General features: G+C 40.9%; 1 protein-coding gene across 15 annotated transcripts in view; it reads right to left on the bottom strand.

Moving 5' to 3' along the window:
• Positions 1-14,817, bottom strand: part of nr2c1 (nuclear receptor subfamily 2, group C, member 1) — a 131,739-nt gene that overhangs the window by 27,730 nt on the left and 89,192 nt on the right. For all 15 annotated transcript variants that reach the window (XM_069908331.1, XM_069908324.1, XM_069908325.1 and 12 more), the window contains 6 exons: positions 7,530-7,614; positions 4,539-4,718; positions 4,298-4,445; positions 3,532-3,625; positions 3,241-3,425; positions 898-1,072 (listed from right to left, as the gene is read on the bottom strand). In XM_069908331.1, the coding sequence (XP_069764432.1) occupies positions 898-1,072; positions 3,241-3,425; positions 3,532-3,625; positions 4,298-4,445; positions 4,539-4,718; positions 7,530-7,614 (867 nt within the window). The remainder of the gene's footprint in view (positions 1-897; positions 1,073-3,240; positions 3,426-3,531; positions 3,626-4,297; positions 4,446-4,538; positions 4,719-7,529; positions 7,615-14,817) is intronic.

A 14,817-nucleotide genomic window follows, 5' to 3' on the forward strand; every position in this document is an offset into this window, starting at 1 on the left:
TTTCCTCCACCAACCTAAACCCTTCCCTTTTTTAATCACAGAGCTATCTTTGCCCCATCAAATCTCAGCTTTTTTTCTCTTTTCCCCACCTATTAGCCTCCACTCCTTCCACTAACCCTTCTGCCCTCCTACCCCTCTCTCCCCACCTTCTTATTCAGGAGCCCGTCTGCATTTTTGCTCATACCTCGACAAAGGACTCACACCTGAAATGCTGGTTACCCTTTTCTTCCTATAATGCTGTGTGACCTGCTGAGTTTCTCCAGCACTTTTGTGTATCTGCAGAATTTCTTGTTGAACTAATTGTGGACTCTTTTTGTGTGTGTGTGTTGTAGGCTTTAATCTCCCACAAGGATAAATCAGAGGAGCAAATGAAGTGCAAAGAGAAACAAGAATTGCAAAGCCTTCTTAAAACAGGTAACTGAGTTAGAATGACACAGCTCAGAACCATGGCAACATAGCATTTGGAGGGTAAAAATACAGCCTAGCAACAGATCTGAAAAACCTCATTATTTTCCAATATTATTTCCAAAAATGAGCTGGTGGTGAGTTAGTGGCCGGGGGTGGGGCCTTCGCAATAAAATAGATACCAAGTCCTGACTCCATCTGGACCCTCCCCTGTCTCATTCCCTATTTCTCTGTCAGCATTTCCCAAAAGCTGGTATGGAATAGTTTAAAAGGTAAATAAAGAATCGCAGAGTGCCTGGCATACAAAGGTAACTGGTTTGCAAATGCGTGTTAGATGCCAATTTAAAACTCAAGGAAAATATTAGGAAGACTGAAAGGGGTCCTAAAATTTATCCCTTCCATAGGCACCATGTTGAACAATAAAAGTAACACAACGATGGGGAATTTTAAGACCCCATGATCTGAATGAACAAACAATGGATATAATCATACCTTGAAAGCAACATGCACATCACTGAGAAGAGGACCCTCAATCTCAACAATAGGAAGGGACTGCTCTCCACTAATTAGCTGGATATTGGTGCCCGAGGTATCCATGCACTCTGCTGAGTTCTGAACAGCTGATCCCTCGGCAGGATTTAATGCTTTTGCAAGTGTATCAAATGCCCTGAAACACCAATGGTCATAAATGCACACATTTTATCCATGTAACTTATAAGGAATACTTATTGCATAACAAATGTCAAAAGCTACCAATACTGACTGATGTAGAGGCTTTATAAGTAATCAACTGATTGAAGAGGGTTGCACTCCAGTATGTTGGCCAACATTTGAAACTATATCATGTAGAATGGTGGCAGATCATTCAGTATTACTTAAATGACAGAGAGCATTTTAATTTTTTGCTCTTACTACTTTCGATCATATGTCTATACCTTGTAGGAGCAGAAGTAGGCCATTCGGCCAACCGAGTCTGCTCCACCATGCCATTCTCCTATAGCCCCAGAGCTTTTACTTCTCCCCATAACCTTTGATGCCCTGACTACTCACATACTCATCAACAGCTACCTTAAATACATCAAGCAACCTGGACTACACAGCCACCATGGTTGCAAATTCCAAAGGTTCACCACTCTCTGGCTAAAGAAATTCCTCTGCATCTCTGTTTTAAATGAGCGCCCTTCAATCCTGAAGTTGTGGCCTCCTGTCCTTGACTCCCCTTCCATGGGAAATAACTTTACCACATCTATTCTGCCTAAGCCGTTCAACATTTAAATGGTTCTGTGTGGTCCCCCTCCCTCATTCTTCTGAACTTCAAAAGGTACAGTCCAGTCGATGTTCCTCATATGGTGGCCCCCTTCAATCCAGGAATCATTCTTTTGAATCTTCTCTGAACCAGCTCCAAAGCCAGCATATCATTTCTTAAATAAGGGGGCCAAAACTGTACCTTGTACTCCAAATGAGGCCTTATAAAGCCTTAACATCACTTCCCTACTCTTATATTCTATTCCTCTTGATATGAATGCCAACACTGCATTTGCTTTCTTCATCACCGACTCAACCTGGAGTTTAACCTTTAGGGCTCCCAAGATTCAACGCACTTCGGAATTTTCTCCCCATCCATTTTTTTATTCCTTCATCCAAAGAGCATAACCAAACACTTTCCAACATTGCACTTTAGATTCACTTTCAATATTAACTTCTATTATGCTTTTTGTTTGTAATGGTGGGGAGAATGGACTTTGCAATAAATCGCAAGTTGCACCATATGACAAAACCATCTCGGAACAAAATACCCAAAAATAAATGGATTTCATTTTTTTTCAGCATATTAAAACACAATCAAGAAAAACAAATTGATCAGAAAAAATATTTACATAGATTAAAAGATTTTACATTGAAGTGTGCTCATTGTTTCATCGGTTTTGATCTTCAGTAATTAAGAAAGCTGACAGATATTGTCATGTATTGTAAGGGGCATTCGACGTAAAAGTAGAGAGGCAATACCAATTATGTAAGGGCATTGGAGCACTGCGATTCACAGTTAAAAAAATGCAAACACATTGGATGGAATTAAGGGCAAGTTTATTAGACTAATGTCTTGAAAAAATGGGTTTTCTAATGATGAAAGGTTGGATTGGCTGGGCTTTTATCTGCTAGAATTTAGAAGAGAAAGAAAACATACAAGACCCTGGAGTCTTGACAGGGGGCACATGAAAAGAATGTTTCCTTTTGCAGGAGAATCAAGAATTAGCAGTCACTTATTTAAGACAAAGGAGGCATAATATTCTTCTCAGAATTACGGATTTTAAATTAAAAAAAATATTTAATTTAATTTTTTTTAAATCTAGACATACGGAGGGTAATAGGCCATTTCAGCCCATGAATCCATGCCGCCCAATTTACACCCAATTAACCTCCACCCCCGGAACGTTTTGAAGGGTGGGAGGAAACCAGTGCCCTGGGGAAAACCCACACAAACACAGGGAGAATGTACAAACTCTTAAAGACAGTGCAGCATTCGAACCTCAGTTCCAATCGCTGGCGCTGTAAAGGCATTGCGCTAACCGCTACACCAACCATGCTGCCCAAAACCGTGCCTTTTTTGGAGCTCCCTTTTTCAAGTGGTGGTGAAAGCAAAGACTTTGAATACTTTTAAGGCTTGCATGGGTAGAAAGACTTAACAAACAAGGGAGTGGAAAGTTATTGTGGAGAGATGGGAATGAGCATTGAGGCTGCAGTCAGATCTCATTCATGGAGTTGGGTTTAAGAACTCTGAAGGTTCTACTCTTGCTCTTAACTCGTGTAAGATTTTTTTTTGAAAAAAATAATTACCTGGTAATATCACTGGCGGACTGGTCATCTTGTTGCATTTCTGATAAAGAAGCATCACCATTACTTAAGGTATCAATCCCTGATAAATCAGCACTACTTTGGGATAGATCCTTTGACTTGCTTAGGTTTGCAAGTGATGTGACCACATTCGCAAGAGTGCTTAAATCACCTTGACAGGTTTCAGCCTGAAATATAAAACAATCACCACCACTGAGCAATAATTGTTTCTCCAAACACAGCAATTATAGCAGACATTGAAATTCAGCAGAATAAACTAGAACATAATCGCACCTTGTTTTCAGTTGTGAGTAACATAGCACTCTCTGTCTTCATCAGTGGTTGTTGTATATTTACCAACATTCCTGGCTCTAGAAGGCCTCCAGATCTTCATGAAACAAAATATTGAAAGTATTTTACATCCATTAACGTTTTTAACCCTTAAGTTGCCATCATCACTTTACTATTGTCCAGTTACCACTATCCTTAAGTTGCAGTATGCTCCTTCTCAACCCTGAGCTGTTGGGTTCTTTGAATAAGTTATGCTAGTCAATCTGCGTATCTTCATTTTTCCATTTACTGCCAATGTACAATAATGTTACATAAGAAGCCAGCAATAAAAAGCTTTCAATTTTAGGCAATGAAATTGTTTCAAATCTTCATAAAAAGAACAATAAAAGTTTTAACTTCAAACACGATTCCTATTAATTTAATTTATTAAAGTGGCTCAGTTAGCACAATGTTAACGACCAGAGCTCAATCCAGTGCTGTAGTGAGTTTGTACGTTCTCCCCGTGACTTGCATGGGTTTCCTCCGGGTGCCCTGGTTTCCTCCCACCCTTCAAAACATACAGGATTGGGAGGTTAATTGGGTGGCACATGTTTCATGGGCTGGAAAGACCTTCTGAATCATTAAAATTTAAAAATTAATAAAAAAATTAAAAGAATTATGATCCCTCTCCAGCACCAGTTTTGGTCACTTCGGTGTCTAAACTGGACTGATGTTGCAAATGGTGCATTTTTTTTTTACCCAGTTTAATTAACCTTTACTGACATGATACCTTGCACTTTCCTTGTCTGTTACAAAGGTTGGTGTTGCAGCCAAGGGGCTACGCAAATCCTTCCTGATGTAAATCTTTTCAGTTGAAGCCGCGCAGTTTGCAGACTTTTCTCGAGAAACTTCAATTGGTTTCCTTTCACACTGAACAGCTGTTGAAAAGCACATGCTGTCAACAATTTATGACTATATTATCGAATGGAATAAAGGTGTATAGTCATCTGGAAATTCAGGGCTTCACTTACAATCCTGTTTCATTCCTAATGCCAGGCATCTCTGCAACCGACAATACTGGCAGCGGTTTCTATGGTGTTTGTTAATCACACAGTCTTTCGATCCTCTGCAGACATACACCAAGTTTTTCCTTATACTTCTTTTGAAGAAGCCTTTACAGCCTTCACAGCTCACTGCCCCATAATGCCGTCCTAAAAAATGAGAAAAATCAAATCAGGTAACCTTCTTACTTCAAATCCGAATGATTCTTCAAAGTAGAAGTTATTAATCACTTAAATGGAACAGTCTAAAACAAGGGTGTCAAACTCAAATTCACGGAGGGCCAAAATTAAAAACTTGGACTAAGTCGAGGGCCGAACTAAATATTTATTGAAAATTTTCAACAACATCTGCATGTTTTCTCTTCTTTCAACATATGTAATGTTAAACTTTAGGATATAACTTTAGGAGGATAATGTTACAGGTCAGGAGTAGGTAACTCAAGTTCACCCTTTGCTTGACCTGAGGGAAACATATTTGGTCCCTGTGGAAATGTAGTCAGCATTCACAGGCTGTGTCCATTTTGGCCTGCATCAGGACTCAGCATTTCCTGCTCACTCCTCAGGCTCTAGGCCTCTATTCACCCTCGACCCACCATCCCTCTACCTGACCAGTCCTTTACCCAACCTCTACTCACCCCTCACTCCACTCGCTCTGCCTCTACCCACCCCATCCTATACACGCCCCTTTATTGCCTCTCCCCTCAACCTGTTCCTCCCTCTACCCGTCTCTCACCCTCTAATCACCCCTCCCCTACTTGCCCTGCCCCTCCCCTTTTACCTCTTCCCTATCCAAACCTCCTTCTACTCATCCCTCCCTCTAACTGCCCCTCGCACCACCATAACTTCCCCTGCCCATTACTCCTCACCTACACCCTCTGCCCACCCCTGCTTACCCACCCACTCAGGCCCAGTGCGTTGCCGATCAGCCTTTGCGGACAGCCACCATCTCTCTCTTCACGTGCAGGGCTGAACCAGCCGTCCCTGGGGTCCGCGCGGGTGCAAGCGCTGAAGGCCGTGGCGAACGGGAGAAGTGCGCTCGCGCTGTGGAAGGGCCGTCCGGTGCCAGTCGCGCGGGGCTCGCGCTGCCCGGGGGCCATGCACAGCCTGCCATTTCCGTCGCGCCGACAGGAAATTACAGGCGCTCGCCAATCCGCCGCCCCGCTCGACAGGTGGGAGAAGTGATTGGTTGTGCGGGGAGCCTTCCAACTGGCTTGCGGCTGATGACATCGACAGACTTCTCGTGTTACAATTTCTCGTGTTACAATGGGGAAGGATGTGCAATGAAGGGGGAGGATGGTGGGGGTGACATTACCAAAAAACAGCATCGGCTCTCGCTGCAGAGCGGGCCACCTCTAATACATTTTTGAAATGATCTTGCGGGCCAAATATAATTATAATTTGGCCCGCGGGCCAGTTTGACATGTGTGGTCTAAAACCTGCAAAATTTCACAAGAAAAATCATCCAGCAGTTGGTAAACAGAGGTGGGAAACTGAAGACAGATCACATCTTCATTATTTAATAACAGGCTGATCCAATACTGACTTCTATACCACTTCCCATCTCTCCCCATACACTTCAACTTGTTTGAAATACCAGTTTCTGTTTGTTTCTTCAGAATAAGTTCAATGTCATCACCAATGTTCCCAAAGTAAAGAATTTTAAAGAGTCATGGCCTTCTGAAGAAACTCTGCCTTCTCTGTCTTAAATGGATGATCCATTAATACAAAACTGGGTACCTAGCCTCCAGATACCCCAACTAAGGGAAACATGCCCTTAATCTCCACCGTGTCAATTCTCCAAATGTAACCACGATATATGTTGAACTTCTCCATCTGCTCCAGGTACATTAAGACATGGCAAGTACAGAAATACAGAAATTCAAAGTAGTGTATAGGAAACTGCTAATCCAAACAAAGTGCCAACCCCATTTCACCTCGTATTTCATTAAAATAAGATTTAAAAAAAAATGTTTACCATCCAATTTTAGCAAGTACATTATGAAAATTGGTGATATTTCAAGAGATTACTCTTTTAAATAACCATTTTAGCTGGCTCTGTTACTGCAATAATTTGAATAGACTTTTCCTCATTGTTAAAGCTTAATTTCCTCCTCAGTTCAGAAGCAACAAGCAATTGATATAATAACTGCTGTGAGAGCCATTAATGCCCATGTCCCATGTACATAAAATATTCATGGAGCTTCGACCAACTCTTCCATGCCAACCAAGACATGCATCTACACTAAACCTATTTGCCTGCATTTGGCCCACATCCCACTAAGCCTTTCCTATCCTGTCTAAAGGCTTTAGCCAATGAAGACAAACTATATAGACATCATTATGACAAAAGTGTTACCACTTTCAGGGATCTATTTACTTTTACCACAAAGTCTCATTGTTGAAGAACACTCTCCAGGCCCTGCCATTCACTGGGTCTGTACACTCCTGTTTTATGACGATAATGAATTTATTGTCATATACACTGTACATTATACATATGCACCAAATTTTACTTGCTGCAGCTGAATATGTACTTTCTAAAAAAGAAAACTACAAGAACAACCAACTTGCCAAAATGTACTTTTCACAGTTAAAATCCATCAGTCATTCCCACCCACTTTCCTTTGACAATTTCTCCACTATCCATGATACCAGTAATTTTGAGGTTGTTGACAAATTTATTAATCATACTACCTATATTCTAATCCAAATCATTAATATTGCATTCCTGGGCACTAGAATCCCCAAATGAGGCTCTGGTGCAATCAGTCACCGTACTTTCCCCCATCAACCTGTAAAATTTGGCAAAGTATTTGATGACATGTCAAATCTCCTCAGACTTCTTGGCAAGTAGAGAAGTGCCTTTTTCACAGTATAATAATACAAGGCCATCAAACTTGTGCTATCTGACTCAAACTATTTTTAAATAAATTGTCAGAGATTAAGGAAGCATTTTCTTACCTGATGCCCTGTCACCACAAACTACACAAAACTCCAATGGTGGTTTGACTGCACTTTGCTCAGCTGAAGTTGCATCAGTTACAATCTATAGATGAAAATATAAATACATGTTTTAAAAAAACACGCAGAGTAAATAAAGGCCAGAACCACTGCAGTTGGCATCATATTTTAAAACATCATTGAAAAATAACTTCCTTTAGCCTTTGACTAAGTTATGACAAAAGATCTGCACAAGTTCTAGGTGAAAACCTCTACCAGTTGGACTGGTGTGAATATCTTGGCTTTCTTTTTTTCAACAAGTGCCTTCAGTTTTGTAAATTCAACACCGATATTCTCAAATTGTTCAAGTGAATTGATTCACGGGCAAGTTGAGACATACAATATTACCAACAGATTAATTAATTTTACCACAGCAACCTTGAGCAATTAAGTCTACATTTAAAACGTCAAATATCAGTATTCCCCCGCTTTCAAACAAGATTCTGAAAAATTTAAAAAAAACTTAGGCCTGAACTCAGTATTGAATAGATTAAATTCTGTTGTTTTACTTTATATAATTGTTCAGGCTATGCTGACAAGACTAACATTTCCTGACCAATCTTTGTAAGCCTGAGAAGGTAACTCATTAGGATGGTTGCTTCATCACTTCAGGGAATAGTTATGAACAGATTAAGAGTGAAGTCAGCACTGTCGAGACCAGATGGTTGGTTTCCCTCCTGAGAAAGACGCTTAGTAAACTTTGGACATTTCCCATCCAAATCTTATTATTTTTTAAAAAACTGTTTTAATTTTCATTTTTTTCATAAATCTATTCATCCAGTCTTTACACTTTTATACATTTCAAATATATATTAAATGTTCACAAATGAAAAACTTTCCCCCCTTTCCCACCCCCCCACCCCCCCCACCCACCAATATAAGAATATGACTGTGCACTGTCAGAGCTCTAGCTTCTTTCTTAATTTTTTTTGGAAGATCACATCTTCATATACATTGAAGGGTCAAGTTTTTACAATTGGACCCCGAGATAGTCCAAGGATGGTTGCCATATCTTAAAGAAAGTGTCATTTATTTTTTAAGTTATACATAATTTTCTCCAAGGGTATACAACTATGCATCTCCCCGGCCCATCAAGCAATAAGTAGGGGAGTGCTGGACTTCCAGGTGATTGCTATACACTTCTTGGCCACAGCCAGGGCCACTTTAACAAAACAAATTTGAAATTTAATCAATTTATTGCTCACATTCATAAGGTTGCCCAGAAGATACAGTTCTGGGTCATGTGTGAAGCTCACTTCTGTTATTCTTGTTAGTCTTTCATCAATATCATGACAGAATGATCTTACCATCACACTCAACCATATCGAATGTATGAAAGTTCTAGTTTTGATGCCACATCTAAGGCACATCTCAGATTTTGATGTTTATAGTTTTTGTGGCATAAGATACAATTGATGTAGAAAATTATATTGAACATTAATCGTTGATGTCATACTGTTCAAACACCAGTCACACCAGCATTCCTCTGGTATTGTAACACCTAGATCCCACACCCACCTCTCTCTCGACCTTTGTAGGCCCGGCTTTACACTTTCGGCTTAGAGAGCAGAATACATCCTGGTTATGAATTTAGTTGCATTTTCCAATCGAAGCATCGCCTCCACTTCATTACTTGAGGGTGGGGCCCCATCTCTCTCACAGGAAGGACCTCAACTGAAGAAAGCAGTGGAGGTTCCATTTAACAATTTATATTTCTGTTTTAGTTGTTCGAAAGACACAAGTAGCCCTTCTTCATAGAAATCCTCAATATGTTTAATTCCTTTCTCATGCCAAATATTTAAAATTCTATTGCCCAAATTCATGGGTAATAGTTTGTTCTTACACAATGGTGCTTTTGGAGATTGGGGAAAACTTTCATTAATTTCATACCAAATGTAATCATATGAATTAGGATGGGGTTATTAATTTGACATTCCATTTATAAATGAAATCCTTTGCTGCACCCTCTTCTCATTGTATGTGATCCCATTTGGATCCATGAGGGAGAATTATCGTCTTCAAAAAAGGGATGAGAGGAACCTCGCCTGGGCTGCTAAATAGTATTTTTTAAAATCCAGTAATCTTAATCCTCCCAACCTATATTCCCATGTCAGTTTTTCCATGGTGATCCTAGGCCTTTCATTATTCCATAGAAATTGTTTGATTTGACCATTAAGTATCTTAAAGAAGTTCAGGTAAAGAAATTGGCAATGAGTGGAAAAGGTATTGCAGTCTTGGTAACACTTACATTTTCACACAATTAACCCTTCCAATTAATGTTATAGGTAGATCTCTCCATCCTTGTAAATTCTCCTCTATCTTTCCAAGCAGGGGGAGATCATTATTTTATATAAATTTTGTAGATTATTACCTACTATTTTTCCTAAATATTTAATTCCATCTAGTTTCCATTTGGACCGGCTTCCTTTATATCTCTCACAATCAAAATTTGTTACGGCATAATTTTGCTTTTTTCAAAATTTATTTTAGAAGTTGATACTCTGGAGTTTGGTCAAGGATTCAGCCGGGTCTGATAAATATAGCAGCACATCATTTGTGAATAAATTAATTTTATGCTCTTCCTGGCCAATTCTGAATCCCTTTATATCTGGATCTCTCCTTATAATTTTTGCTAATGGTTCAATCTCCAAGACAGAGGCCTGAAGATAGCAGACACCCCTGTCTGCTAGATCTATTTAAAAGAGATACTGATGACATTTGGCAATTGTTTATAATTTTAGCTTGTGGTTTACGATAAAGAGTTTTTATCCAATCAAATGTTCGGCCCATTCCAAACTTTTCTAGTAATTTAAATAGGAAAGACCATTCTAGTCAATCAAATGCCTTTTTTACATCTAACGATACAGTTATACTTGGATTTTCTCCAGACTTAACCAAATGAATTATATTAAATAATCTGCTCAAGTTATCTGCAGAGTCCTTTTTTTTTAAAACAACGCCCACCTGATCCGAATTTATCAATTTATGTAGGTATTCCCCTGCACTATTGGCTAGTGCTTATGACAAAATGTTATAATCCACATTTAACAAGAAGTCTGTATGAAGACTGTTTTAGGGGGTCTTTTTTTTTGGTAGTTCTGTAATAATAGTTGTTGAGAAGGATTCTGGAAGAATTTTGGTTTCAACTGCCCAGTCCAATACCTCCATAATAAGAGGCATCAAGAGGTCTTTAAATTGTCCATAAAATTCTGGTGGGAAACCATCCTCTCCCAGTGACTTACTTGCCTGTAATGTATTCAAGGCTTTTTTTGATCTCTTCTCTAGTGAAGGGTGCATCTAATTCCTTTTGATCTCTGTCTTCCAGTTTTGGCAGCTCAATTGCCGAGAGAAATTAATCTATTTCAGTAGAATCCCCTATAGCTTTGTGTAATATTGCTTAAAAGTGTCATTGATTTCCTTTTGGTTATATGTTAATTTGTCAGACTCTGTATGAATTGCATTTATCATCCTTGATGTCTTCTCTGCCTTTAATTGCCATGACAAAACTTTATGCGCTCTCTCTCCCAATTCATAAATTTAAATTTTTTTTTCTATCCTATATGTTTGTAATGTATTGTTTTTTATTTATCAAGGTTTTATATTTTTCTTTCATACCCATTCTCTGGTATTCTTTTTCTAATTCTGATATTTCTTTTTCTTGGCCATTGTCCTTTGCCATATATTCCTTTTTTTTTGAATATGAAATTTTCTGTCCCCTCAGGAAAGCTTTTAATGTATTCCATATTAGGAAACTATCGTTGGTGGAGGGTCTATTTGTTTCACAAAACAATTCTATTTATTCCTTTGTGACTGCTAAACCACTAAATCGAAAGGAACACCCTGAGACTTGCAGAGTTCCAGGGTAACTGATTGACTAGCTTTAAATCATGAGCTTAAAGGCTGGTTGGGCCCAGAGTCCTTAGCGCTCCAGCGAGGTGGAAGTGATGTCAACTTTCGAGCTGTGGCTTTGCTCTGCTCTGAGCATCTCTGTGGATGCCGCTGGCTAGGACTTACCTGCAGCTATTGGCGCCGGTTCGCTAGTCATCCGGGTGAGCTGCACATGACCCCCCCCCAGAACTGGCGATGGGAGACGCATGACCCGTATACAGTCCGTCTTGTGTGGTTGGCCTAATCTCCTAATAGCTGGTGTAACAACTGGGTGTTCAATGTCCTGGTGTGGCGGTTTGAGACAGTCTATGGTAAATGTCTCCTTTCAGACCCTATTGTCCAAAGCACTGGCCGTCCCATTGTGTCGCACTACCCTGAAGAGTCCTTCATACGGGCCATTGTAAGCCAAAGTGTGCTTCTCTGCAGACGAACACATACTCACTCTGCCGCAGGTTGTTGGGTACAAAGGAGGGTGCTACTTCGTGGAGGGACAGTGGAAATGGAGTCAGTGTCCCCAGTTTCCTCCAGAGTTTGGCCAGCACCTCTGTCAGTGTGTCTTCTTGGTTGCAGGGTGAGATGATGAACTTGCCAGGCAGTGAGAGCTGTAAACCGTACACCAACTTGGCCAATGACGCTGGTAGGTCTTCTTTGGGTGCTGTGCGGATGCCCAGCAGCACCCATGCAAGCTCGTCTACCCAGCCGGGTCCTCAGAGTAATTCCATCAGGGTCGATTTTAGGTGCCTACACCAGGCCATTTGATTGGGGGTGGTACGCAGTTGTTCAGTTAAGCTAGTTTCCTAGGAGCTGTGCCATCGCAGACCACAGGGTTAAGGTGAACTGTGTGCCTCTGTCTGAAGTGATGTGAGCAGGGATGCTGAAACTTGCCACCCAGGTTGTGATCAGGGTCCTGGCACACGTCTCTGTTGTTGTGTCACTGATTGGAACAGCTTCTGGCCACCTAGTGAATCTGTCCACCATTGTAAATAGGTATCTTGCCCCTCTTGAAAAGGTAGTGGGTCAACGATATCCACGTGCACGTTTGAAGCTCTTGTGCATTAGCTGGAAGGGTTGCAGAGGCACCATCACGTGTCTCTGGAGCTTGGAGTTTTGGCAGTGTGTGCACGTCCTGGCCTGTGCCCGACCTGTTTGCATAGGCCATGGCACATGAACCACTCTGCAATTAGCTGGGTGATTGCCCGGGATGGAAGGATGTGTCAAACCATGTAAGGCATCGAACACTCGGTGCCTCCAGGCAGCTGGTACTATGGATTGTGGTTGCCCTGTGGGGGTGTCACAGAGGAGTTTGCTACCACTGGGCCTGATGGGTACATTCTTGAGGTGGAGCGGTTCGGAATGTCAGTATTTCGCTGTCCTCCTTCTGGGCTTCTGCTAGTAATTCACACCTGGGGCTGGGGCTTACTCTGACTGGATGGATGTTCTTGATAGCACATCCGCCATCACATTGTTCTTTCCTGAGACATGTTTGCTCGTGGTGGTGAATTCGGACATGTAGGACAGGTAGTGCTATTGGTGGGCTGACCGAGGGCCGGATACTTTGGCGAATGCTAAGGTGAGGGGCTTGTGACCTGTGAAGATCGTGAACTCTCTTCCTTCTAGGAAATACCTGAAGTGTCGAATGGCCAGGTACAGGGCTAGTAGCTCCCTGTCGAATGCGTTGTACTCGACTTCCTGGGGCCACAGGTGTCAGCAGAAGAAGGCTCGAGTATGCCGCCAACTGTTGTTTTGGAGCTGTCCACGGTGAGGGGATGGTCTAGGAGCGTGGCATTGGCTAGTGCTTCCTTGGCCTGGTCGAACACCGCTGTCCCCTCTTATGTCCAGGCAACTTCTTTGGCTTTGCTAGCCAACATACTTTGGGCAACTGGGTAGAAGTTAACCATCCCGACAGATTCTTGCAGACCATTGACTGTTTTGGGACTAGTGAATTGTGAATGGCCTCCACTTTCCCCGGCAGAGGGATAGCTCCATGATGGTCGATCTGGTGTCCCAAGAAGTCAATGGTGGGCAAGTTGAACTGGCACTTAGCCAGGTTGACTGCCAGTCCGCAGTCACTAAGGTGACGGCAGAGGATGCGCAGATGGGTCAGATGCTCCTGGCGGGATGTAGACACTCTGTCATTACCATTAAAGTTAGAGGTGCGTGGTCATAAAGCAGTCTAGTGAAATATTCTGTTTCAAACACTTTGCTTTTAAATTGTGCAGACATTTAAAAACAAGTCTATTCTTGTATAGGAGTCATGAACCTTTGAAAAGAATGAATAATCCCTTGTCATGGGGTATAACTCTCCATACATCTTACCAAGTTTAAATCGTTCATAAAAGATAGAGTAACTTTCGCAGCCTTTGCCTTTGTCACTCTCCTTGCTGATTTTTCCAGGACTGCTGGTCCTGTCCAAGCAAAAATTAAAATCTCCTCCAATCAGTAGATTTTGTTTATTATCCACTGTTTTTAAAAAGACATTTTGTATAAAGGATTCATCCTCAAAATTTGGAGCAGTTATGTTCATGAGTGCCCAGCATTCTGCATATATCTGACAATGTGTCAATACAAATCTTCCCACTGGGTCAATGGATGTGGCTTCGATCAACACCGGTATATTTTTATTTATTAAAATTGCTACCCCCCTCACTTTGGAATTAAGAGAGGAGGGTATGACTTGTCCTACCCAATAACTTTTTAACTTATTATGTTCTGATTTTGTAAAGTGCATTTCCTGTAGAAAAACTATACCTGCCCTTAATTTGTTTGTGTTCCAAAATACTTCCTTTTTATGGGTCTCTTTTACCCGTTAATGTTGTAACTGATAAATTTTAGTGTTCTATTCATATTTATACATATTCATCTCTATCGTTTGACCTTTTTGCTTATTTATACAATAAACTGATTTCCTTTGTTAACATATATATTCCCCCTGCTCTGACAGTCACATAATCAAGAAATCCTGGAAGCCCGCAAAAAAAGCCTGTCGTACTGCCCAAGGAAGAACTCCTCCCCTTAGTTTCAACGCCTTTTTGAAAAAATTCTTCCTCTTTAGTGCTATTAACCCCCTCAAGTCGAAGCATCCAACCTGTTACTACCCCACCAATCATTTACTCTCTGTTGGACTCTCCGTATACCTTTCAATATTCCATTTAAATAAGACATTTCAAAAATATAACTATCATTTAACTTTTTTTTCCCTATCATTTACAGTTCACTTTATCTTTATTCATGATTTTCTTTCTTCTTTCTTTTATTTCTGATATATATTTACGGTTGTAGTGGCCCGCAAACTGGATTGCAACCCGTAAAACAAAATGGCTGACGAACGCAGCGACTGCATAAACCCGGAGGGGGCCAACGA

This window comes from Narcine bancroftii, chromosome 13 (genome assembly GCF_036971445.1).
Source record: "Narcine bancroftii isolate sNarBan1 chromosome 13, sNarBan1.hap1, whole genome shotgun sequence".
NCBI lineage: Eukaryota > Metazoa > Chordata > Chondrichthyes > Torpediniformes > Narcinidae > Narcine > Narcine bancroftii.